This window comes from Pezoporus occidentalis, unplaced genomic scaffold (assembly GCF_034315485.1).
Source record: "Pezoporus occidentalis ecotype Australia unplaced genomic scaffold, CSIRO_AGI_Poc_V1 ctg43, whole genome shotgun sequence".
Classification (NCBI taxonomy): domain Eukaryota; kingdom Metazoa; phylum Chordata; class Aves; order Psittaciformes; family Psittacidae; genus Pezoporus; species Pezoporus occidentalis.
This window is the reverse complement of record NW_026915758.1, coordinates 856,204-880,009: the sequence shown is the minus strand read 5'-3', so window position 1 is coordinate 880,009 and position 23,806 is coordinate 856,204. Positions and strand designations below refer to the sequence as shown.

Sequence of the window (23,806 nt, the reverse complement as noted above, 5' to 3'; positions counted from 1 at the left end):
CACTCTGCTGGTGGAAGGGTCTTCCTGGGCAGCGTGAAATGTGGTATCTGCATGTGAACTGCAGCATGTGGAGGAGAAGAATGATACTCCCAAGTTAGCTGGGTTGTTGCCAGTCAGTAAACTGTGCAGAAAATTGTCCATGGGCAGTGAGTTTTCTGCAAGAGATCTTCCTCTTACACACGCAGCTTTTTGTCTACCCGCTCCCAGCTGTTTTAAATTGGCATCTCATTGATCACAGAAATTGGACTACCAGGTTGGAATGTACCTCAAGGACCATGTGCTCCAACCCTTCTTGGCAAAGTATGGCTAGATGTCCCAGGTCCCTGTCCAGCTGGGCCTTCTAAGTGTCCAACACTGGGGAATCCACCACTTCCCTGGGGAGGTAATTCCAAGGGTTGATTGTTCTCATAGCGCAAATTTCCTCAAGTCAAATTAGAATCATCCCAGGAGTAACTTGTGCCCATTACCCCTCCTCTTTTCCATGTGACTCCTTCTAAAGGGAGTCTCCATCTTCTTTGTAGCCACCCTTTAAACACTGGCAGTATCATCAGTGTACTGTTAGTACTACCACGATTAGTGACAGCTTCCCTCCCCAGCCTGTATGTCATTAGGCATAACAGTATTAAGCCTTTCAAACGCGGTAACTGCATTCTATTTAAAATGAGATACCTCTTTGGAACAGATAAAAAGTCTTATTTTAAAAATTATCCCCGTGTTTTTTAACGGAGCTTTCAGCCACCGCAAGGCGGGGCTCTCCCACAGGGACCGCCATCTTCTCCAGGCCGCGGCTCCGCAGGAGGACGCGCTTCGCTGTTACGGAGGTGGAAACCAGTTAAACATTGGCGCTGCTGGAACCTCAAGCCACCTCTTAGCGTAGGGGAAGCGGCGAGGTTTCCTCCTGCTCCTCCTCTCGCCGTTCCGGCGGATGTCCGGCCGCAGACATGGCGCTGGGGGAGGCGGGTGCTTGCGGGCGGCTCTTGCTGTGGCCCCGCGTCATTCTCTTCGGAGACTCCATCACTGAGGTAGCGGCCCTGCAGCAGCGCCCTGCCGCCGCCCTTGGCTGTGGGGTCGCCGGCTTCACACCGTCGTAATACCGGCGGCCCCGCAGCTCCCGCCGGAGCCCCGTGAGCATCCCGGTTCCTTGTACCGGAGTACCGTGGTTTTCCGTGGACGCTGCGCCAGCAGCAGCCCAGTTACACTGAACCTGTGCCAAGCACAGGGCTAGACTTAATTTGTACGGAAAACCGAGCTGGATTCAGCGGGAGGGGGTGCGTGTGCCCTGTCGTGAGGCAGCCTGGCCTCCAGCCTCGCCGGGGGCAGGAGGAGCCTGTCGGGCGGATCGTAGTGACTGGGCCCTGTGAGCCGCTCTCCCCAGGGCTCTGCCGGCCTGCGGTCTGGCAGCAGTGTCAAAACCCGCTCTGACCTGGCGGGGCTGGAGGGGCAGGGAGCGGGGAGCAGCGAGCAGCCTGGCTCTGTGAGGCGTAAAGGAGGCCGGAGAAGTGGGAGCGCAGCCTAAGGTAGTTGTGTCCCTGTTGGATCTCCCGTGAGAGTGTGCCAGGAGCTTTCACACTGATGGTCATTAATGAGATTTAGAGCCTTGTTGCAGAGAAACTTTAAGTTCCTGTGTTAGCAGTGTGGTCTGGTAAAAGTGTAGTTTCTGGTATTGCAGTGGCAGGGGTGTTTCTCAGACAGGGTTACCTGTAGTGGCCCTCACTCCCGCAGCATTGTAACAGGATGGTGCAGCAGTGGGAATAAAGGGAGGGGATTAATTTTTCCACTGCTAGGAGAGATAGGTGTCAGACTGCATTCTGAAGCAGCATGTGGAGAGAGGATTGTTGAATGGAAGCTCAGTGAAAGGATCTTAGAAAAAGGTGTTAAAACCCCAAATCTCATCAGCCGAGATGAAACTGCAGCCTGGCAGCGGTCCGTTTTGATCACTTGCCTCTGATGCCAGTTGTACGTCTATGTAAAGACCCAGACCGTTGGACCTCTGCAGAGTAGGCAGGGCAGGCTGGGAGGAAGCGCTGCTACAGAGAAAAGCCTTTGAGGAGGGAAGGAAGATGCTAGTGGTGGGACTGCCTTGCTGGGGAGTGAACTTTTCCAGTGACGGTCTAACAGATTTCCTTCCTCTCAGTTCTCCTTCCGGGAAAATGGCTGGGGGACGTATCTTGCTGAGAGACTGGTCAGGTAAGAGGTTAAATTCCAAAAAAGTAATGTCTAGCATACAAGAACGTGTGCAGCTTTTCTAAAAGAAAACCAACACAAGTTAATATTTAATGTATATTTATTTATTAACTATTTATTTATTGAAGTGGAACTGCCTTAGTGGTAGGCTGCCCAGTAGTGGTGGAAATACTCACTGGGTGTTTCCACTCAAAGCTTGAGTGGAAATTACAAAAATCATAGAACAGTTTGGGTTGGAAACAACATTAAAGCTCACACAGTTCCAACCCCTGCCATGGGAAGGGACACCTTCCTCTAGACCAGGTTGCTCAAAGCCCCGTCCAACCTGGCCTGGAACACTTAAATCCTTAGGGGTTGTCAAGATTGTTGTTCCTGCACTTTCAAGACACAACGTTATAATCCCATTGAAAACTTCTGTGACACCTCATCATTTCTGAGAGGGACGGGAGCAGGTGTCCCGGCAGAGTGGTTCAGAACGCCCCAGGTTTTGTCCTGATGTGCAGAGGAGGACTGTTCTTTATGAGACATGTTTCTGTTTCAGAAAATGTGATGTTGTGAACCGTGGGCTCTCAGGATACAACACCAGATGGGCTAAATTGATCCTGCCAAGACTGATCGCTAAAAGTGCTGGTGCTGAGAGTACTGTCGCAGTTACTATTTTCTTTGGAGCTAATGACAGTGCTTTGAAAGGTATTGTACCTTCCCTCCCCACCTGTCACCCCCATGGCTCTTAAGACAGTTTTACAGTTCAGCCAGGAAAGCAGAACATCACACAGACTTTCCTGGTGCTTCTCCAGGAACCAGTTACCCTCTCTTTGTTTTTACAGTGGATCGTTTTCAATCATTTTACTTGTATTTAAACCATGCAGTGCCTTCTATTCCTCTCACGAAGGTTTAATATCAAAAGTAAATGTCAAGGTGCTCAAGAATCAGTCGTATATCCATCACCTAAAATTGGAGTTGGGCATCCTGCTGATTTTTCTGCCTTTAAAGCAGGCTCATGAGTTCTGGCAGATGGGTTGAGGTAATGAGGGAACGAATGCATATTTGGATTCTTTTAGAGATAAGCATAGCAGCATGCAGAGCTAGTCTAATCAAAATGATAACATCAGTGCACAAAGGACTGACTGCGCATCTAAGGGAATTTCCCAAATTTTCTCTGCACCCAGGAGGGGTAAAAATCTTAGGTTTTGTTTCAGTGAGGTTTGAGGTGATTGTGTGATCTAATACTAAGATACGGGGTTGTAAGAGCATCTAAAAATACATATTTTTCTTTGGTTTTTATTTTTCTCTGTGCCTTATTTATATTAGTTGAAAGTGCTGTGTTTAAAACCTTGATTTGTCTGCTTTGGATGTTGAGGAGCCGTGTTTTCCTGTCACACCTCCTGGTCCAGTGGTTGAGGTGAACTGCACACAAAATGAGTGCCCACATTCATACGCTGTGTACAAAGCACATTGTACTGTGTAATAAACCTGTGAGCAGTTTAACATCACTAGTGCGCGTGCTCCATCCCCGAATAGATCTGAACCCAAAGCAACACGTTCCGTTGGAGGAGTACACTGCGAACTTGAAGAGCATGATACTGTATCTCAAGTCAGTGGACATTACTGAAGACAGGATTATTTTGATAACGCCACCACCTCTTCAGGAATCAGCTTGGGAAAAGGAGTGCCTTGCCAAAGGTAAGAGTGATGCGGACAGGCAAAACTTCAGCATTTTCCTGGCGGAGTTTAAGTTCCTAATTGCAGGCTGAGAGGTGATTCGCTTCCTGCTTGTGCCAGGTAGCAGTCATGTTCCTTGAGCTGATGGAAAAAAGGACAAGTAGCTGGCTTGCTAAAGAACTTTTAGGTAAGCTTGTGCAGTAACTACAGACTGATGAGTAACATTCTTTTGAAAGTGTTGTTTGAGCTGTTTGTGCATGGAACTGGCAGAAGTGTCTGCCCTTTGAGAATGCAGGTTGTGCTGAGATGTCCTAGACAGACTACATCATGTCCTCGCAGCTCCCAAAATAACCCGAATTATGGAAGAAATTCTGGCATTGTGTGCCTTAGAAAAATTTATAATAGTCACAATATATTTGCCATCTATTTGGATAAGCAGTAATATCCTAGCCAGGTTTATTTTAAATTTACAGCTCCCTCCCCAAAGATACCATAATCTAAGATGCTAATAAAAGTACCTGGGAAGGAAGCAAAAGGTAATTAAATGATTTTTCATTATGATGTTGTTCAAGGTGATTCTAAAAATAGAGACTGCTTACTTCATGTTAGTCAGCTGATGGAAATTGCCATAATCCCACTGACTCCAGCAGCGACAGTTTATGCCTCTTGAGAGTGAGTCCTCTTTTGGGACAACTTGTCCATTTCTTGCACATTTATAAAAGACTTGAGTTAGATTTAGGTAAATACAGAGCTGTCACCTTAGTATTTGCAGGGTTTTCTCTAACTTAGGTGATATTACATGTCCTGAGCTGTGTGCTCAGTCTAGGTGGTAACATTTTGAAGATGATCCCATGTTTAAACTGTACCAAGTTAGACTGTGTTGTTGCATGACTTTGCATTAGGGGGCTTTGTTGTGTGGTAGCGGTCACTGTACAAAACAGGTTTTGGACTGTATGGACTTTTCAGTCTCATCCAGCCAGGTAGTTTTTATATTTAACATAGAAAAAGAGAGAAAGTCCCCCAAAGAGTTACACTCACAAATTGTGTAAGACAGCAGCTGTAGCAGGACAGATCAGACACGGCCAGTACAGAGTATGTGGCAGTAGTAGATCCTTGGACAGTGACTGAGGGGCAGGTCAGGCATAGATCAGCCTTTCCTGTGTGTGTGCCCAGCTCTCATTATAGCCTTGGTTTCCAACACATGGACCTGTATTGTCCTCTTGAAATGTTAGGTGAGCACGCCATGAATGCTGCTTATCTGGCTCCTAGCTACCAAGTAACACCTCTAAAATGTTGTTAATTCATTTTCATCTTAAACCTATCCTTTTCATGGGGTAGAGAGGGAGGAAGCTTGCATTTACAGTGTTGAATCTGCCAGCATCTGTCTGAAAGAGTTTGCTCTCTAGGGATGGAACAAAAGACAGGGTGATCTCAGACCGTGGACCACAAATGGAGTATTGTGGGCACAGTAAGCAGCATTTTTGGATCATCTGCCCTCAACTATTATCCAGGGGAAATGTTGTGGTTATTTTTGGTTTTGTCAGAGATCAGAGCAAAGGAGAGAGAGGTGTGAAACATGAGGGTGATGATGTTCACAGGAACATTCATTCAGGTGTGAAAAGAGGTGCGAAAAGCTCAGCTTCTGAATCCGAATGCTGAGGGAGGTGGAGTCAAAGCCCTTACTAAGGTCAGAGCTGCTCTTCATCATCTGCATAGCCATTAATTTATTGCAGAAAGCAGTCGGGTGGTCAAGCATTATCTGGCTTTGCTAAACTTGTATTGATAGTTCCTTGTTGTCCTTCATGTGTTTGGAAATGAATCTCAAGAGGAGGTAACCCCACTATCTTTCCCAGCTCTGAGGTGAGGCTGAGTGATAAACAGGTCCCAGGTCCTTTCTTGTGTTTCTTGAGATTGGATGTCATGTGAACCTTCTTCCAGTCACTGTGGGGCTCCTGTTAGCCATGAATTTCTGTAGGTGGAAGGCACTGACCTCATGAGTGCAACAGGCAGCTCCTTCACGTCAGTCCCACACACCCAAATGTATCTGGTGTCTCCAGGTTTCCCCTAAGCCATTGCTTCCCACTGCTGGCTGTCATAAGGCAGGGTGGGATGTGCAGGTCAGGATAAATTGCTAGGTTGCCTTCTTGGTCCCTAAGGATATCCCCATGTTCCTTCTGAGCTTCCTTTGGCCGCTGCTCTTCACTTACAGACCCAGCAGCACATGCATCTGCAGAGTTGCACATTGAGAGCAGGTGTGCGTGTGCTTCCAAAATGGAAGAGGGGATGAAACAGTCAAGAAGTAACAAACAGTGAAGGAAAAGGCAAAGGGAGAATAAGAAATCATCAACTCTGCTAGGATATAAGTCATCAAACTGGAAAGGGGCAGGACTGCAGGACCTCACCTGGGGAGGTGAGGCTGCAGCCAACACAGGGAACATGGCAACAAAGGGAGCTCTGCATGGTGGCAATTGAATGAGCTGAAGGGCCACTCAGTCCCATGTGAGTTAAATCAGGAAGAAAGTTGAAGAAAGGCAGAGGTAGGAAATGTACTGTCTTGGGGAAGGACCAGGGAGGCTGCCAAAGGTATTTTGATGATGGAAACTAATGATGGGAGGAAGGAGATGCAGTGTGAAGAGGTGGGAATCATCATGTGCAAGGACGGAGTAGGAGTAGGAGTTGAAGGTCCCATTAAAAAAAAAAGTAAAATAAGGTAACTTCATGATATCTTGCCCCAAAGTTTCTCTGGGCTCTGTACAGAGCTGCTGGCACTGAGCACGGACTGACCGCCCAGCTTCCAGTTAACTGTGCACACAAAGGTACCGTTTGTGGGTGCTGATCAAGCTTTGGGCATACATGTGAGACTGGTGGAAGGAGATGCTAAATGGTGGATGTTACCCAGGGAGTAGAAGACAAACTTCAAAATAGATTTACATTTCCTTCACCCTATTCCACATGTTAGGTGCAGGTGTATGAAGAGTTTTAAATCTATGCATGGATTCCACCTGAAGCTTGCCAGAAGGTGGAAGATGTGAGCAGCACAGAAACAACCTTTACACTGTGTGCCTCTTACACATCTGTTAACAAGAAACAGGTTTTCAGATGCCTCAAAACCAAAAGGTGCCCTGAGAGAGACTCACCAAGCTTTAGCTTCCAGCTGCTGAAATCTGCATGCTTTGGATTTGGTTTGCAATTGGTTATATGTGGGCTGGTTTAACAAACTGATATGCATCGTGTGTGCTGCAGAGGACTGAAATCAGGGTGGATCAGACACGACTGCTAAATGTTTTCTTTGTTTCTGATGGATAGGTGACAAATTGAATCGCCACAATGCAACCACCGGGGAGTATGCCCAGGCCTGTGTTCAGGTCGCTAGGGACTGTGGAACTGATGTAGTCGATCTCTGGACACTGATGCAGAACAATCAGGTATGATGTCAAAAAGGCTTTGAAACTGTCACGAATTGTGAAGTGCATTATTTATCTTAGAGGAACTGCTAGTGCTGCATGTTCACTGAAATGGTACAAAAAAGATCCGTATTACACTTTGGGGAAGGGAAAAGATAGTCCAGAAAGCTTCATAGTGAGCTTTGGGAAATAAAGCTTAACACCACCTGGCCATTATGTTTGCTTAGTGAATGTCCCCTGGGACCATTACACCTACATAACCTTTTCATGGAATCACAGGATGGTTTGGGTTGGAAGGGGGCTAGTTCCAACCCCCTGCCAAGGGCCAGGACACCTTATACTAGACCAGGTTGCTCAAAGCCCTGTTCAGCCTGACCTTGAACACTGCCAGGAATGAGGCAGCCACAGCTGCTCTGGGCAACCTGCACGGTGTTGGGGTAGTGTCAGCACAAGGTTAGTTCAGGCTGCACCGGTACCCCGCTGATGCAAGTGACCAGATTCCTGAACTGGTCTGTGACAGGGATTGCAGGCTTCTCCTGTAAGCAGATAACTCCAGTTTGGACACTGAATGTTTCCTCTCACCCACACTCCCTGGTGCAGTTGACTGTTCAGTAGTGCAGTAGACTCAATATTTTGATTGTATCATTAATCCCATGATCTTTTCCTGATGAACAGCAGTGACTTTGGCCATCAGAACATTAATACTTTAATACAAGCATTGAAAAAAACAAAACAGTTCAGCTGGCTCTGATGAACTTAACAGTTACTCAGTGCCTTCTATTTGCAACTAGCATATACACTGATACATGTTTTAACCTTGCCTGCAGGATTTCTCTTCCTATTTGTGTGATGGTCTTCACTTATCACCGAAAGGCAACAGCTTTCTGGCAGCACAACTGTGGCCACGCCTGGAAAAGAAACTGTCATCCCTTCCTTTCCAGCTTCCATACTGGCGTGACGTAGACCACACACACCCTGAAGCCACTCTTCTGCCAGATGCCCTGCAGTGAGGAGCTGAAGCAGCCTTGCTGGACAAAGCCACTCTGCTTGTGAGCAGCCACTGCCAGGAACACGCCGCAGACATTGCGTGCCTGGGCAAGGGGAGGTGGGGGGGATCCCCTGACAGTGCTCTGCCTTGGCCCCTTCTCTTGGGCTGTGGAGAATAAAAGATGAGACCACTGTGGGTGTGTCGTGGGTGTGTCATGGGGTACCTTGGCAGCATGCTGCATCTGGTATTAGTGTGAACATCTATGGGGCTGAGCAGCTCTTTTCCTTGGCACATTTGGAAGAAAATGAGTCTCTCACAGAGGCTGCCCTGAATTTTAGGAACTACACTTTGGTTAATACCATCTAGCTTTGAACACCTGGGAGCTGGTAAGAGGCAGTAGCGTGGAGAGTCTTAGGAGTTGTTAATGTCAGTAAGTTTGGATGTAATACAGCAGTGAAAGCAGTTATCTGAGATTTAGTGAGCCTTTTGATAAGTGACAGATTGCAGTTCAGAGCAGGGGGGTGTTTAACTTATTTGGCCATCAGCTTCTTTACACCTGCCTCTTGCATATAGGCACAGATTGCAAAGCAGTGCAGGGCCTGATGAGAGTTGTTAGCGCCATATGACTGCCTTTGCTCCATTAAATGACCAGGACAAGTTAGTCAGGACCTACCATCCACTATGCAACAGTGCTACAAACTGCAGCACAAGTACTTATTTTGCCTGTGCCTGGAGCTAGACCAGAAGCAAGTATTTATGACTATTGGACTGGACTGTCCTGGCTGTAACAAATGCATATAGTAAAGAGTGGCTGGACTAGGCTGGGGCTCCCTGCAGATCTTCCTGCCTCTGAGGTTCTGAACACACTATGCCTGTACTCCTTTCACAGCTTCAGGACTACAGCTCACTCTGGGGCATGGATTGCATACCCCAAACCTCAATTTTCATGCTTCTGAGCTCCTGCCACTGCCTCATTTTCTTTTGGGGAGTAAAGCCCTCAGTGCCGAGAACACACACGTACAGACTTCCTACCTGTAAGGGCATGGGAGCACACTCTCACACCTCACCTGAATTTCACCAGCAGGGCTGACCATAATCCACAGGGCTTGTGGTGAAACTGGCTCCATTCCCAGCTGGAAGCAGGGAAGCCCTCCGGGTGCAGAAATAACTGGCTCACAGCTGGCTGCATGCCAGACTCCTAACGCAGGAATTCACTGAAGAATTTAGATCTTTTCTAGAAGGACTGAGCAGAAACAGCTCTTAACTATAGATTTTTTTTTAATATAAAAAGCTTTTATTGTATTGGGAATTAAATTAACTCCTCACACGTGGACTTTGCACTGACTCAAAATAAGAAAACCCAAACAACAACAACAAAACCCCCAAACAAAGTTCAAAACCAGTATATAAAACACAATAGCTACTCAGACAGGAATACCGTAAGGCACACAAGGTTCAAGTATTAGTGTAACAAGTGTCCATGGTGGGAAAGAGAGGGGCTCTGGTACCATCCCTTCTGCACCGCAACAGTTACTTCCCCTCATATGTAAATCCACCTCCCCTGTTGCTGAGCACTGGCTTGTAACAGTTCAAATGGTTCTACCCTGTCATGTTTTAGGTCAGTTTTACCCACAGATTACTGTGGGAGACAACAGATGCAGAACTAAGATGCTGCTTTACTATCAGTTGCTCTGTGGCTCCACTGTGTCAGTCCCTCTGCTACTGAGCTAAAACAACGCTCCCGTGCCAGTCCCACTCACCTTACAGGTCTCTGGGTGTACCAGAGGACACCGTTAAATTACCTGCTTTGAACATCACATTTTACCCCCTGGGTGGGAATTTGAACTCATGATGTCTCCTCCTTACACTCACCCTGTACGTTTAAGGTTCATTTATTTTTTAATCAAATTCACAATTAAACAAATGCCCCCCCCCCCGAGTGAATTCCACCATCCTCCATTTACTTTTGCAGTAGGAGCTTCCAAAGGCCCCAGAAATTTGAGGCTCAGCTCTTTGAACATCTCAGCAATAGTGTTATTTCCAAGTAACATCTGGAGAAACACTTCTGCACTGAAACAACTTCTGTAAACAGCTGCCTAGAGCTGCCTATCCACATAAATGATTTCTCCCCTTACACGTCTCCTACCAGATACCTGCAACACACAAGCGCAGAGTGGGAAACTCCCATGGAAAGCCTTTCTCTGCCATGGAGACAAGACAACCTCACTGCTAGACACAAGTTTCATGCTGGAGGGGCATTTCCATGCAGCACATACGGTTTAACAGTCTCCCTATGCTCCTTTTATTTCTTTAGAGGCTGTATGTGGTAAGATTCTCGATTCCAATTATGCATCATCATTCAATGCTATGAGACCATATTTTTATCTGTTTCGCTACTCCCATTCTGCTCTCAAGCATCTTGTTTAGGCTTTGGCTTACGTGTACCTTAAACTGCTAAATGATCTACTCTACATGGAACATACTGCAGTGTTTTCATCTTGTTTTTAAAAGCCCCTTAATTTTGTCTATCAATCAGTGCTGTCAGACTACAAAATATTAAGTTATAAAAAAGGCTGATATACACAATCCAATATCCAGCAGGATTTGGTTTTGCACCACAGGTCGAAGGAAATGTTAAAGGTCAAGGAAGTAGAAAAACAAATCCAAAAAGCTTCAAATACAAGCCAGTCTGAGTTTGGATTTTCCTTTTTAAAAGATATAATGCTCTAATAGATGTAATTTAAGGAAGGTCATACACATGACCAGCATCTGCAGTAGGTCACTTCCTTATTTCTCCCACTCCCTCACAAAAATATATATACATATATTTATATTTATATAAATGAAATGGTTTTAGATCCTTATTTTGCAGACACAAGTCGTACATTTGGAAGGCAGCAAGACACTAGCACTCTGTTTCTTTGCTGTCCACCCGGTTCTGACGCTGCAGTTTGAAGGATGAAGCTTTCTCGCTCTTAATGACAGGATGGTCTGTCAAGTCCTCAAAAGATTTGGCGGCTGAGCTACTATTTGGGAAAGGGTCCTTCTCAAACCCGTCCTCATCGATGTGAGAGTCAGTGCTTGGGTCCTCCTGAATGGTGTCCATTCTTTGGTGGTCCTGCTTCGGTGCTGCAGCAACAGCAGGCACAGCCGTGATGGGCTGCAGCGGCTGGTGCCGGCTCGTCGACTGCGCCGCAGGGAAGGGCTTGATGATGCGAACAGAGGCAGAGTCCAGGCTGCTGAGCATCTCCACGTTCTGCAAGACACAAGCAGCCACGTCACCGCATCTAGTCTGGGGTTCGGTTTTTGCCCCATTTTCAAAAGGACTGGGCACTTTCCGAGGAGAGCCTGCACCTCTGTTACAGCAGTTTGAAGTCTACTGCATCCCCCCTGGAGTGAGGAGCCCGTTAACTATACCTGTGCTCTGTTGTTACACCTGCTGATGGGATTTTCTCACCTGCATTCAGATATAAAGCTCTAGTTTGACTTACTGCACTCACGACCAGGTATGGGGCACTTAAACTAAGATTACCCTCAGTTATGTCAGAGTAGATGACAAAGGCAATCTACCTCAGTGGTCTTTCACTTCAGTAAGCTTCCCTCAGTGGTTGTGCAAGAGCTCTGCAAGGCTTTATTCCCCTTCCATTACAAAACATTTCTTTAACCAAATGTTTCAGTTATTAATAAGAATTGGGCTGTCAGGATACCCAGAAATCTATGTCAGAAGGTGCCTGGTCCTGGACTGTAATTAAAGTTTATATGGACACTTTTTTGCTCTTCTCCCAGCTCGGTATCTACAAGGGTGAGAAGTGTCTCTGATGGGTCCCTGCACCTCAGCATAAGGAACTGGAAGGCTCCAGTACAACTGGTCACTAGAAGCCGACTCCTGCAAACAGCCACTGCAGCACAGACACCACATTTAGCAGATTTTCATGCAGCGCTGCCCCGCTGAGCCTTGTGCTTCACTGACACTTGGCTGGGAACAAGCTGCCTGTGGTTGAAGCTGCTGAGTGATGTGTGCTGAGGGGACCCCATACACAGGCGCTCATCACAGCAGTGCTCTGCAGAGTGGAGTGGCTTCCTGCCCAGGAGGGAACCGCAGCAAGAGAGCTGCTCTGGCAACAAGGTCACAACACAGCTCTTACGGGAAGGAAGAATCAGAGCCCACCAAGCTGCAGTGCTTGATGTACCAAACACAGGCTTGGTCAAGAACAGAGTTTCTCCTCAAACTGATTCACCATGGGCAGTGTGAGGCATGAGGCTCCAGGGCTCTCTACTGTCACTTCTGTGATAAATACTCTGCACACACCTTAGGTTCACATTTCCTAACATGCACTGGAGAGCTTTCTGCCAGTTTGTATTCAGACAACTTACACTGGGACAAAACAGGGACTTTGTGTTCTCCTCGTACTGTTTGTCCAATTTCTTGTCCTATTGGGAAACAAACAAATGAAAGCAAACCAAAACATACACACAAAGTAAGAAAGTTAGTTTCCCAGTTGCAAGGTCTCTGTGCCTGTGTCCCTGCAAGACCACAGCAGTGTGTGTGGCTCTCTTCCCATGCTTTGCCACTATCAGCATCACAACCCTCTACACCACTGTCAGCATCATGCCACATGACCACACTCCCAGTTGCCAGGAGCTCACTCTCTTTATCCATCTACCCAAGCTCAACCAAGACCACTTTCCTCTCTGGATCTCCCCACAAAATGTGGTTGTCTTATTTCTTAGTAGGGCTTTAGAAAACTTGGACTTAAATGGAGGTTACCAGAATTATACTTGGGAAGAATTCCGGAAGCAAAGGAAGAAAGACAGCCTAGGAAAGAATGGGAAGGGCTCCAGTCATGGGAGCACTGGGTCTGGGTTTGCCAGAACCTGGCAGAGTTTAGCAGGAATTTTACCTACTGAAGGAGCAGTAAGTCTTACACAAGCTGGATTTCCCCCTGAGGTTTGCTATGAGCTTGCCATCACCTTCTCCCACAGCCATCTGCCATTTCATATACAAAAGGTGCTCTCTTACGGCTCAATCCAACAAAGCAGTCATCTCAAAGACAGCTTACTCACCACACAGTGCACAAGGATGCTGAGAGGAATCCAGAACAGTAAGGAGAAGACAAGCACAGAACCCACAATGTTATCTGCTAGGAACTTCCCTGTGAAATCAGTTCAAATCTGTTAGTTACCTCCCAAATACTGTTTCATGAACATACAGGTCTATGCCCATTCTGTAGCCCCTGCGCATGGAAGCCGAGCCACAGAACTGTCGGGAGAAGTGCAGGCTGCAGGACTAGGCAGGGATAAACTGTCCACGATTTTCTGAAGTTGTATCCAACATGTTAACAAGAAGAGGTTTTTTTCCTCTGTTGCTCTCTGGTGAGAAATGGTGACAGGCTGCAAATACGAGTTGACTGGGAGGAAGCTATACTGAGCTAGCCAAGCTGCCCCTCTTGTGTATGCAAGACACACTGCAAGTCTGTCACCAGTTCTGGTTTTAGAGTTGTGTGACAACTACCTGCCTCCACAAACAAAATACATGAACATCAAAGATACATGAAGTGCCTCGACCTGTGTGGGCTAAAGAGATTTAACAGCTACCTAAGAAAGATTTTTGACCCTGGAACTGAAGACTGAAAGCCCCAAGCCCAGACAATTGCACTGTGCAGCACAGCATTACATACAGTGAGTGCATGCAGTTACTTCATTACACAGCACTGGCTTAAGAACAGGTTTTGTATGGTTCCAGTACCGCAGAGGAAGACACTAGGGGCTACACCTGCTGGGACTGCACAGTGCAGATCAAGCCCACGGAGACAGACTTTAAGCTAGTTGGCCTCTAAAAAGATAGCCTATTACTCCCTTTTCTCTACTTGACCTACTCTTAGTATTCAGATAAGAAGCTACCATCATCTTTACAGGCTTGGAAGATGCCTAGAAAATAATGGAGTGGAAAAATGCAAAATAATTCTCCATCCTTTCAGCCTTAAGAGGCACCATCAGCATTGTTAAACTTTAGGCAAAAATGTGTTTATGTACACCAGCAGCACAGCTACTGGCTACCCCTGTGTACAGGTGAATACAACCAGCCAGCCAGCTCCCTCTGAGGCTCTAGAGGGTCATGTCATGACCTGAAACCCCCCCCGAGGATATGGTTACATATCTTACCAAAAGTATTGATGCTGAGTTGGTCTATGAAATCCCAGAATCGTTCAATCACATCCTGTACTTGCTTCTCACATTTGCCCTGCAAAAGTAAACACTTACTTACAAACTGATCTTATGTTCTCTAAGCATTAACTGCTGCTGCATTGGAGACAGGGAGAAGATACAAAGACAGTAATGAAATGAAGACTAGAGAGCAGATCTTGACTTGTGTTCTGAATACAGATTCACTCATGCCCAGTAGCAGCAGTTCATTTTTACTGCCTTCATTTTTGGCAAAACAGTTTCAATTGTGTTGCTGTCTAATACAGACATTTGAAACATGGGAAAAACTGACCCATCCTTGCCCCATGTTAAAGGATGTAAAATGAAGTTTCTGGAGAGGTTTAAGTGCTGGAAACCTCAGCTCCCATTGCCCACTGAGAAGTCTGCAGCTCTCAGGAGCCCAGGGTTACAGACAGACTCCCAGATCTGGCTGTACAGGTTTAACACAGTAGCTCATCAGCCTTTCCTGTTCTGCCAGTGAAAGGGCTGTAGCATGCCCCTGCCCTCCCAGACTGACTTCTGCCAACACCCAGTTTAGCTCTGACCATTGGGGTCTGCAGGCAATGTGACTGTGCAGCTGTGCCATGAAACCAGTCACTGAGCACCAGCAACTCAGTGGTCTCCCTGCCACAGGCTCAATGCTCCCTTCAGATACTGCTAGCGAAATCTTCATGGATTGCTCTCTGACCTGGATTATTCTAGTCAAAATGAATTGGGCTAACATGAATAACTCAAGCAGCAAGTGCTGCTAACCCAGCTGAACTTACAGCAGTACTCATTCACCTCCATCACACAACCTGCTAACTGGCTGAGCTGCACAGAGCAGTGGAAGGGATAATAAGCAATGGCAGAAGGTAACGGCTTCACCTCACACAGGTCTCTGCAGAGCTCACTTCCACCTGCAGCCTCAGACACCCTTTAATATTTACCCTGTGGAGTATCACCCTGCTCAGCAGCTTGTCAAACTTTGGTTTCTTTTTACCAGCACAGTCCTCATCAGAGAGGACTCTAAGCCACCAGCCACAGAAGCAGAACATGCAGTGCACCGACATGAGAGACAGCTTACGTTGGTGTCACAGAAGCCCACAGTGCAGGGCTTCCCCTTGCGCAGGAACAGGAACTGGTCGTTAGCATCGACGTACGGTACGCACCGGTCCTGCTCGTCCCGGCAGCACACCTTGCACGAGTTATCCGTTTCTGCAACAAAGCAGCAAACTCATTCCTTGGATGCACCAAGAGTCACCTGCAACCTGGAATCCCACATGTCCTCTGGCTGACCATGTTCCTGCCCAGCTTCCCCACAGGGAAAGCACAGCTGTGTAAGTTGCGCAATTTCAGGCACTCTGATGACCTGACCAAGCCTGAAACAATCACATGCCTTGTGAAACATATTAAAGTACACAGTGAGACCAAGCTCTCCACGCTGATAGCCCAACACTGCAGGACTCAACAGACCAGCAGAGGTTCCAAAAATATCCAAAAGGCAGACTGAAGTGTCTCTTGGGCTTTGGGTGCTCTAGGCATCCCTCTCTTTGGCTATGCCTCTATCTCAAACACTGGGGCTCACAGCACTGCTAACGCTTCTACTCCCAGCTGCTTTACCGTATCTAAGAGATGATATAGAGACCAAGTGAGCAGTAAAACTTACTGACAGAAGTATACAACAGGCAGGTTTGCAGTAGCATGGGCCTGGACTTAGGAATCCTGTGCTCTCAGGGCACTGTAACCACTTTGAAATCTTTCTTTAACCACCTGTTGGAGGCCACCACTCCTCTGCCAGATGCCTGGTCCAGAGGTTGTTGGATCTTCTTACAATCCCTCCTGTGCACCTGTGGCAGAGGGGCTGAAAGGTAGGAGAGTCATAGAAATCACAGAACAGTTTGGTTTGGAACGGGCCTTACAGATCATCTAGTTCCAGCCTCCCTGCCATAGGTACGGACACCTTCCACTAGACCAGGTTGCTCAAAGCGCCATCCAACCTGGCCTTGAACACTTCCTTTTACTCTCCTTACTTCCTTTAACCCCTCTCCTTTAACTGAGGTGCCAGACCAGAAGTCTTATCTTCATTTCTTCAACCCAGACCACCAGAAGACAGGAAGACACTGACATTCCTTTTCTAAACAGAAAACACTAGCCCTTAAAAAAAACAAGCGTTTAAACTTTTTCAGAGACCATAAACTGAGCCCTCCACCAGGCCAGCCCACAGCAAAGCCAGCTCTCTTCAAGGAGCAGAGATGAGAGACACCATTCAGTTCAGTCCCATGTCACCCACCATTGCATGCACATGACCGCAGGTTCTTCTCCCTCTCGCAGAAAGGGACACATTCCCCATCCTTGCACTTGCCCATGTCCACACAGACCGTGTCATCTGGAGCATTCCCTGGAGGGGGGCACTCACTGCTGTTCCCTACAGATGGGGAGGACGGTGTTAGAGTACTTAAGTGTGCAGAATTAAAAAGAAGATAAAGGAAATTCAGACTCATCCCAGTGGGAGGACCCCAATAGCTTGTTCTTGGCTTTCATCTGCTGGCTGCCTGCCAGCTCCTCCGAGAGGCAACAGAAGCTCTGGAGGCTTTGAACAACTCGGGCATTGTGGCAGTCTGGCAACCAAGCAGTAGGTAGCAGTCCCTGGAGGCACCATCAGCAAAGCAGGCACTTGGACTTGACTTCTTGCCTCCAGGAAGGATTATGAGGAGGAAGTAAACAAGAGGGGAAGCACAGCAGAGTTGCAGATCTATAGCAAGATTCAGCTCATTCCTGTCCCGTGCCAGTGGCACAGTCTGTTTTGCTTTTTCTTCTTTTAAGGGAAAGAAACAAAAAAGAAAAAAAATAAAAATAAGACAGAAAAAAAACCCAAGCCAACAATTTTCATGTTCTTCTGGGCATAAATCACCAAGTGCCTCCTGAACTACAATGAAACTCATTATAGGGCAATTGTGTGATGCTTAACTGGTCTCTAAAATTACATGTACCGGATGACTAAAGGGCACTAACTAGTTTGAAAGCAGACTGAACAGGACACTAAGCCTGAAGCATTTGGCTAACTGACATATAGGGGACAGAACCATGTCCTACCAGTGCAAAAAGACTCTCCTTTACAAGTAGCATTTATGGCTTCTTGGCATTTCTTCTGTGCACTTTCAAACTGGCAGCCTTTACAGCAGGGACTGTTCCGATCACTATGGAAAGATCAAAATGAAAGAAGTATTAAGCGGTTATTTAAAGAAGACATACAAGCACAAGCCAGGGAGAAAGGACAACAGGGGAAAAAAAAAGGCTGCTACTTAGAGACTGACTGATTCAAAACCTTTGCCAGTTCTGCCCCTCACACCACCACCTTTCTACACACCCGCTCACTCTTCATTTATCAAAGGTAAATAGAAAGTACATCATAATGAGAAACAACATGGGGACCCCTATATTTCTTCAAGGCACTTGGATGCTCTTCTTGTCACTTGCTATGCAGCTTTGGACAATATCTTCCACTCTTTTTCCCCATGTATATGCCCTCCTTCCATTTGTCCTGAAGGTTCACTCTCGAGATATTCTGCACCTAACGCAAGAAGGCCCTTAGTACAAAAACACTAATTGAAATGGAGGGCATTTCTTGCTCAACAACAGGAGGTGCAGGAGCTCTCTACTGTTACATGGTGCAAAGCTGACCTCTGAAAACAGACTGGACACTGCTTGGTAGCAGGGCTGTGAACACCCTGAAGAGCAAGGAGGACAGAAGGAGGACTCAGTGCCATCAGTGGGCTGTCTGCTCAAGCACATTTTGCAGCAGTCTTGAAAATACCAGGATGTGATCCCAGTTTAAAGCCACCTGGCAATACAAGCAAAAATGGTACTTGCACAGCAAGTGTGCACAGGAAAATTGTGATATTAATTTTTGATGGCCTATGTTTGCTTAATAACAACACCACCACTAATCTTCAAGCCTGCAGCTCTTGACTCTTCTCAGGAAAAGTAACAGAATGCTATAAAACCTCATGTATGCCAACAGTGTGTGCACACAGCAGCCTCTCCCAAAACCCTTTACTGTCTTTAGTTCACACGTTCAGCCTTAAGGCCAGGAAACAGGTCTGTGACACTGCAGGTGGCTTTAGGAGCTTCCAGTCCACCCACTGCTCCCTCACATGTTCAGAGAAGATGCAGAGTGTCTCCCCTTACCTGCATTTGGCACCGTCTTTCAGTTTACAGTCTGCAGAGCAGCAGGGATCAGCCTGCTGGTACAAGAGGCCAGGATCGCATTCCTCCCCTTCATCCACCCGGGAGTTCCCACACACTTTGTTGTTGCGCTCTTTGAAGCACTCCTGGGCCTTGATCTCTATGGTCCTATGGATGGATTTTTTACTGCAGCTTGAGAACATCTAGAGTCATGATGGGAAAGAGCAGCACTGAGGAGGGTACCTTTATGTCAACAAGTAGCATCTAAGACAGCTTCAGCGTCCTTATGCCTCCCAATCCTGGTGTCTCAGAAAGTGGTAATTCCTTCTACACTGCCAATTTGGTACCTTGGAAACATTTTAAGATGGGAAAGAAATGGCTGGTTCCATGAAGGACGCTGCTGCATTACAATGCAGAGGCACCCACAGGCTCTGGGTCACAGAACAAACTCCAGCTCTCCCACAGCTTCAGGAGCACAAGCAGCCACCCCAAGACAGGCTGTGAAGGTGTAGCAACGGGGAGAGACTGCGCTGCCCCTCAGCAGCAGGGCTCGGCATGAACCACAAGTCAGACTAGGCTGCAGACTAATCATTCCCTTGGTTGGATAATCTTGGTTTCTCTTCTGCAGAACAGGCATGATGCAGAGCAGCCACACTGCCAGTGCGAGCTTCTGCAACTGGTGAGCACCATAGCAGTGGAGTGTGGCAAGGTCTCTCCAACAAGAATAGCTATGGACCACCCAAACACTATTTGGTACTGAAGGTACTGTATTTGACCTGGTGATGACTCGCTTTCAGCAGCATATGGCCACAGCTAATTACAAATAACTAATTAAAAAAGCACCTGGAGGTGCTATGAGCTCCAGTGAAACTCCAGATCCAAAGATGAGTTACCTTGCAGAGAACCCAACAGCATGCAAGTGTGCTTTTTTCTGACAGCTAATCTATTACATTCCTAATGGTTTCAAGATACAGGAATTATTAACTAAACAAATTTTCCATGCAAAGGGTCACTGACCACAGCAGAAGCTTTTATGTGGAAGCAAAACTATGCAACTATACCTTGTTGTTTTCATGATCTCCACTGACAGCAATTGGATACATAACGTATTTCCCTCCCTGGTCTTCAGTGGGGGCACATTCTGGCAGACTGTCAGGATCATGCTCTGCTCCAAAGTTATGCCCAAGTTCATGCGTCGTTACCAGGTCAGCCTCCTTTGAATGTGAAACAAGCAATGTTGAAAAAAATTAGTCTGAGCAGGACAGGGCAGAAGATTCCACCTACTTCCAAGGCACCAGCAATTCTAAAATGCACTGAGATGGAAAAGGTTTTCTCTATGAATATTGTGGTTTGGGGTTTTTTTTAGAAATTGGGAACTGAAGGCAAGCAAACTTATGGTCCATTTCCAAAGGCAAGTTCCAGCACTAGATCTGAGTACTAAACCAGTGTTAAAGTCAAAATGCTGTTCTAGAATAACAACTCATCTTGTTTTCAATGCAATGCAGGTAATTAAAATATAAAAATTTGCTTTTAAATAGCTGGAAGGCATAAAAAGTCGGAAAAAAAAAACCCAACTAATCCAAACAAACACCAGCTACTAGGATTAGTCAATCTCTTGTTTAACATATCTTGCCATTAGAACTACTTCTTCTAAAAGGATGATGACATTAAGAGTGCTGAATAAGCTCTTCTATTGCATGAGTACTCTGAAAAGACACCCACAAATGTGGCCCAGCAGGGATGGATTTCCAACATCATTTATGCAAGACAGGACTTGGTGTGCTGAGGATCCCAAAGCAGCTCTGCCTTGCTGCACACCTCCTGACAGCACCTTGACCAGCAGATGGTGTAAGTTCACAAGGTGGCAACCACCAGCAAAACCAGCACAGAACTAAGAGTTAAGCACAAGGAAACGGAGCAGTGCAGGAGAAAGAAGCAGGTCTGAGGAGCTAACCCTCATTTCAGGTGTTGAGCAGGCACAGGAAGGACCAAGCACTACAACAAGCAGCACCAGTGTTCCCATACAGGCACAGCTAATGCGAGAGGCAGAGACAGGAGAGCTGCCCGGAGATCACTCCTGTGCTTTGTTGTGTTTAATTTGGGGACAGATTTTAGGCAGGTTTTTTCTTCTTTTAAGCCTAAGTGTACACCAAGCAGCATTTCCCCTGTGAAACCAATCCATAACAGTCCTGCTGCCTCATCCCAAGCTTTGTGTCTGCCACTGGGAAGACAGCAAACTCAATTTCTTTTGTAATCCAAAGCAGCCAGCTTGGATATCGAACAACAAATGCAAATAGCATGGCAACAGCTAGAGCTCTTTGTCAACATCCCTCTAACACAAAGCTTCACTGTCTTCTTTTTTCCTAGCTTCTTGACAGCTTCTGTGCCAAGTTTTAGCCCACACATTAATCATGAATTCCCTTTATAATCAGGCTACAGAAGAACACAGCTGAGAAGGCAGCAGAAGTGAGCAAAAGAGAAATGTGCCCAACTGCAAAGATAAGGTAGATGCAAATATGGGCACTGCTCTGGTATCTTGACAAGTGAGACAAAGCTCAATTTCAGGCCATTTTGTATTTACTATCTCATCAACTATGAAAAAATAAAAAAATCCAGACAGCACCAATTAGGCTTAGTATACACCCTCTCTCTTACACTGTTATCTGCTCTACTTTCACAGAACGCACAAAAATCAGGTAGAAGAATTTCATTAAAAGGCTCAAACTAAACCTCCTACTTTGCCTGTACTACTTTCACTGCTTTACCTTGCAAATGGAATGGACCAAGAGTACACAATCATCAGCCTGCATGTTGTAGCTGAAAGTAACAGCAGATATGTAAGCTTGTTCTTATTTAAGTCAGAAGACTAATTTTATGCTTACTGTGAGGCTACTTGTTCTATAATTCTGCTTGTCCTGTATGAGGGGGTGGTTTGGTTTTTGTTGTTTGAGCTTTGTTTCTAGTTTGTTTGGTTTTTATAAAGCAAAATTCATTTAAATTCATCTTTAGATATCAAAATCATGTTTATATCTGGACAACTACAGCTCCTATTAGACACAAGCTAAGTTTCCTCATTCCTGTCCTGCCATGAATTCAATCTTCAGTTCCATTCAGTCCTGACTCCCCTTGTCAGCAAGAATCAAAATTGTGATTTTGGGTTTGTGACTTGCCCCTTGTCCCTGCCTCAATTGGAAAGCCAGCATCTTGGTCCCAAGAGAGCACAGAAACCCTGTCACAATCCTATGGCATACATCAGCACACACATACATACACCAAATAGTCACACTCTGCAGAGAAGGATACTTTCCTACCTTTGTGAGGATGGTCTTGCCGTAGTTCTTGGTGCTGGTTAAGCCACTGTTCAGATAGATGTCCTTCTTTGCAATTTGACTGTAATAAGCTATAGACATGAGAAATAAAGGAAAATTGAGAGTTTTCTTGGTTTTGAGGCATGTTTGGTGGAGAGAGGGATCCTTGTTCAGGGACATGAACAACTTCACTGTTCTCACAAGCTCACCTGTGAGACCCTGCGTCTTGCCAGTTTCTGGAGTGGGCACTCTTTCAAGCAGAGCACAAACAGCTCATGTATCGTAGTAAAGGCAAAAATATAAGAAAATTCCAAGGCATTTGCCATTCCAGAACTACTGCAAGACACACCTACACAAAGTAGCCCTTGGTCTAGGGTTTGTTCTAGCCAGCTTGTTCACACCAGACAGTTTAGTGACTTTTACCCTTCCCTCCTTTATTTTTCCAGCTCTAGCCAAGAAAATGGCCATCTATTCTACCCAACAACCAACTACCTTAGAGTTTGGCTTGTTCAGCCCAGAAAAGAGAAGGCTCCAGGGAGACCTTAAAGCAGCCCTCCATTACCTAAAAGGGGCCTACAAGAAAGCTGGAGAGGAACTTTTTACATGTGCCTGTAGTGACAGGACAAAGGGGAATGGCTTTAAACTGATACAGGGGAGATTTAGATGAGATATTAGGAAGAAATTATTTCCTGTGAGGGTGGTGAGGCGCTGGCACAGGCTGCCCAGAGAAGCTGTGGCTGCCCCACCCCTGGCAGTGTTCAAGGCCAGGTTGGACGAGGCTTTGAGTAACCTGGTCTAGTGGAAAGTGGTCCTGCCCATGGCACAGGGGTTGGAACCAGATGATCTTTCAGGCCTCTTCCAACCCAAACTGGTTTATGATTCTATGGCTAGAGTCTAGGCAAATAACTCATCATGATCCTTGAGAGAAGAAGATTAAACACAAATCACAAAAATTAGCTTTCAACCCAAAACTGAGACAGAAGAAAAAGCAGCCTTGCCTTTAGGACAAATGCCACCATGGCTGTTAGGTCTGGGAGAGCCAACATAAGCCAGTCCAAGAGTTCCCATGTCAAAATCTTGATACGTGAAGAGATGAGCAAGACACACATGAGCTGCTTTCTCAGCAATATCAAAGCTAAATTGCTTCAAAGAGAAGAAAAAAAATAATCAAATCTTTGTAAGACAATTTATGGTGCACATTACAAGTCTATAGACAAGAACATTTATCTAATGAGCCAGACAAGCACCTTCTAGATCTGGTTAAGTCAGAAAACAGCAGCTGTGTAGCTGTCCTACAGAGCTGTAGAAAACTAAATGAATACCCAAGTACACTGGCACATTCATTTATCAACTTGTCTACTCATTTCCCCTTTTCACAGAGAGGGGAAAACCAAGTACAGTAATTTGATGAAGGTCACAAGGCAACCAGTCTCAGAGCCAGACATATCAAGACTGCCTTACTGACTCAGGCCACATGTTAAGAATACTAATTGGTGTGTGCTCCGTAATTATGCAGTGGAGGCCTTTACCACAGGCTACAGGGCACGTCAGCTACTTTGAGTAACATGTACATGTCCTGCAAAGGAAGTAGAGGAGTTTCCTCTGTTACTACAGAGCAGCTGTAGGAATGAGTAATTCTCTGTAAGGGGCACACTTTTTCAAGGGTTACAACCTACCTCTAGCAGCATTTTCACATCCCAGGCATCTTTCTTATCATCTGGGTAACTTTTTGCCATATTGTAATGCTTTTCTCCAGGTTTTACAAGATTGGGCTCATTATGGATGATAATCTACATTTCAAAAAGGGCAATAACAACATCGATGAATTTGGGTCAATTTTCTAGCTACAGAAAAGTTTTCAATGTAATCTTAAATGTCTCAATACATCT

General features: G+C 46.1%; 2 protein-coding genes across 2 annotated transcripts in view; one reads left to right on the top strand and one right to left on the bottom strand.

Annotated features, from left to right (window-relative positions):
- Positions 1–823: 823 nt before the first annotated feature.
- Positions 824–8,431, top strand: IAH1 (isoamyl acetate hydrolyzing esterase 1 (putative)). Its single transcript, XM_062634531.1, has 6 exons — positions 824–1,022; positions 2,135–2,187; positions 2,726–2,874; positions 3,706–3,867; positions 7,153–7,271; positions 8,078–8,431. The coding sequence occupies exons 1-6, from the start codon at positions 942–944 to the stop codon at positions 8,258–8,260; spliced, it is 747 nt and encodes a 248-aa protein (XP_062490515.1). The 5' UTR covers positions 824–941; the 3' UTR covers positions 8,261–8,431.
- A 1,078-nt stretch (positions 8,432–9,509) lies between these two features.
- ADAM17 (ADAM metallopeptidase domain 17) overlaps positions 9,510–23,806 on the bottom strand; it is a 35,491-nt gene continuing 21,194 nt past the window's right edge. The window contains exons 8-19 of the mRNA XM_062634529.1: positions 23,594–23,707; positions 22,916–23,060; positions 21,921–22,009; positions 19,671–19,823; positions 18,613–18,812; positions 17,518–17,621; positions 16,715–16,849; positions 15,509–15,639; positions 14,401–14,479; positions 13,303–13,391; positions 12,613–12,669; positions 9,510–11,494 (exon numbers count right to left, since the gene is read on the bottom strand). Coding sequence (XP_062490513.1) covers positions 11,144–11,494; positions 12,613–12,669; positions 13,303–13,391; positions 14,401–14,479; positions 15,509–15,639; positions 16,715–16,849; positions 17,518–17,621; positions 18,613–18,812; positions 19,671–19,823; positions 21,921–22,009; positions 22,916–23,060; positions 23,594–23,707 — 1,647 coding nt within the window. The 3' untranslated portion in view covers positions 9,510–11,143. The remainder of the gene's footprint in view (positions 11,495–12,612; positions 12,670–13,302; positions 13,392–14,400; positions 14,480–15,508; positions 15,640–16,714; positions 16,850–17,517; positions 17,622–18,612; positions 18,813–19,670; positions 19,824–21,920; positions 22,010–22,915; positions 23,061–23,593; positions 23,708–23,806) is intronic.

What these genes read in the sequence shown, in the direction of transcription:
- IAH1 (XM_062634531.1), top strand. Translation starts at nt 942, where the DNA reads ATGGCGCTGGGGGAGGCGGGTGCTTGCGGGCGGCTCTTGCTGTGGCCC. An exon ending in TCGGAGACTCCATCACTGAG is followed by an intron (nt 1,023 to 2,134) that starts GTAGCGGCCCTG and finishes CCTTCCTCTCAG; the next exon opens with TTCTCCTTCCGGGAAAATGG. An exon ending in AAAGGAGTGCCTTGCCAAAG is followed by an intron (nt 3,868 to 7,152) that starts GTAAGAGTGATG and finishes TCTGATGGATAG; the next exon opens with GTGACAAATTGAATCGCCAC.